This window comes from Lepus europaeus, chromosome 11 (assembly GCF_033115175.1).
Source record: "Lepus europaeus isolate LE1 chromosome 11, mLepTim1.pri, whole genome shotgun sequence".
Lineage (NCBI taxonomy): Eukaryota > Metazoa > Chordata > Mammalia > Lagomorpha > Leporidae > Lepus > Lepus europaeus.
In genome coordinates this window covers 53,723,016-53,723,911 of record NC_084837.1, presented here as the reverse complement: position 1 = coordinate 53,723,911, position 896 = coordinate 53,723,016, and the positions used below count along the sequence as shown (strand labels likewise).

Below are 896 nucleotides of genomic sequence, written 5' to 3'. Positions count from 1 at the left end.
GGTGCTTCCTCCTGGTCTCCCATGCGGGTGTAGGGCCCAGGCACTTGGGTCATCCTCCACAGCAGAGAGAGGGACTGGAAGAGGAGCAACCAGGACAGAATCCGGCGCCCCAACTGGGACTAGAACCCGGGGTGCCAGCACTGCAGGCAGAGGATTAGCCTAGTGAGCCACAGTGCTGGCCCATTGTTTTTCTATGAAAGTATTTTTCTTTTTTTTCTTTTTTTTTAATTTAATAAAGTTTTATTTTTTCAAAATGTACAACACATTGGACCTGCTCACGCATCTTCACCCGCAGCTAGGGCATCTCCCCCCTTGGTGTTTCTGGTGTAAATCACTTGAGCTCTGTGCTTTGAAACCAGTGTGATAAGTCCTTTACTCAGGAGCTCCTGCAGGGCTGCCCTGGCCAGGGACCCGCGGATCTTCAGTCAATCAGAGACCACGGCCTGAGTTATGAGCTTGTAGTTGGGCACTTCCTTACAGAGCTTGTCGTACGTAGCTTTGTCAAACAAGCCCAGGTTATTGAGCTTGTCCCGAACTTTGCCTTTAGACCACTTCTTCTTTTTGGCCTTGCCTCCAGACTTGTTCACGGGGTCCTTGTCTTTCTTGGCCGACTTTCTGGCATCTTTTTTCTTCTTGCCGTCCTTGGGCGGCATAGCGAGGCGCGGAGAGCAGCAGCGACCACCTCAACTTTCTCTATGAAAGTATTTTTCAAGAAAGCATTGTTTAAGCCAAAGCTCTAGATAAAACTGTGCACGAAATTCTGAGATGTGAATAACAGTTGAAACTTGAGATGATTGATTTCAGAGAGCACACAGAAAAACACATTAAACTGTTCATCAATTAAATTTTTTTGCATAGTCTTAAAGTAATTATGTAATATTGGGCATTGCCTAAAA

General features: G+C 46.3%; 1 protein-coding gene across 1 annotated transcript; it reads right to left on the bottom strand.

Annotated features, from left to right (window-relative positions):
• Positions 1 to 223: 223 nt before the first annotated feature.
• LOC133769473 (small ribosomal subunit protein eS25-like) lies at positions 224 to 685 on the bottom strand. The gene has a single exon (XM_062204683.1). The coding sequence runs from the start codon at positions 651 to 653 to the stop codon at positions 426 to 428; it is 228 nt and encodes a 75-aa protein (XP_062060667.1). The 5' UTR covers positions 654 to 685; the 3' UTR covers positions 224 to 425.
• Between the last annotated feature and the right edge of the window lie 211 nt (positions 686 to 896).

Excerpts from the sequence above, each read along its gene's own strand:
- LOC133769473 (XM_062204683.1), bottom strand. The coding sequence starts at position 653 with ATGCCGCCCAAGGACGGCAAGAAGAAAAAAGATGCCAGAAAGTCGGCC.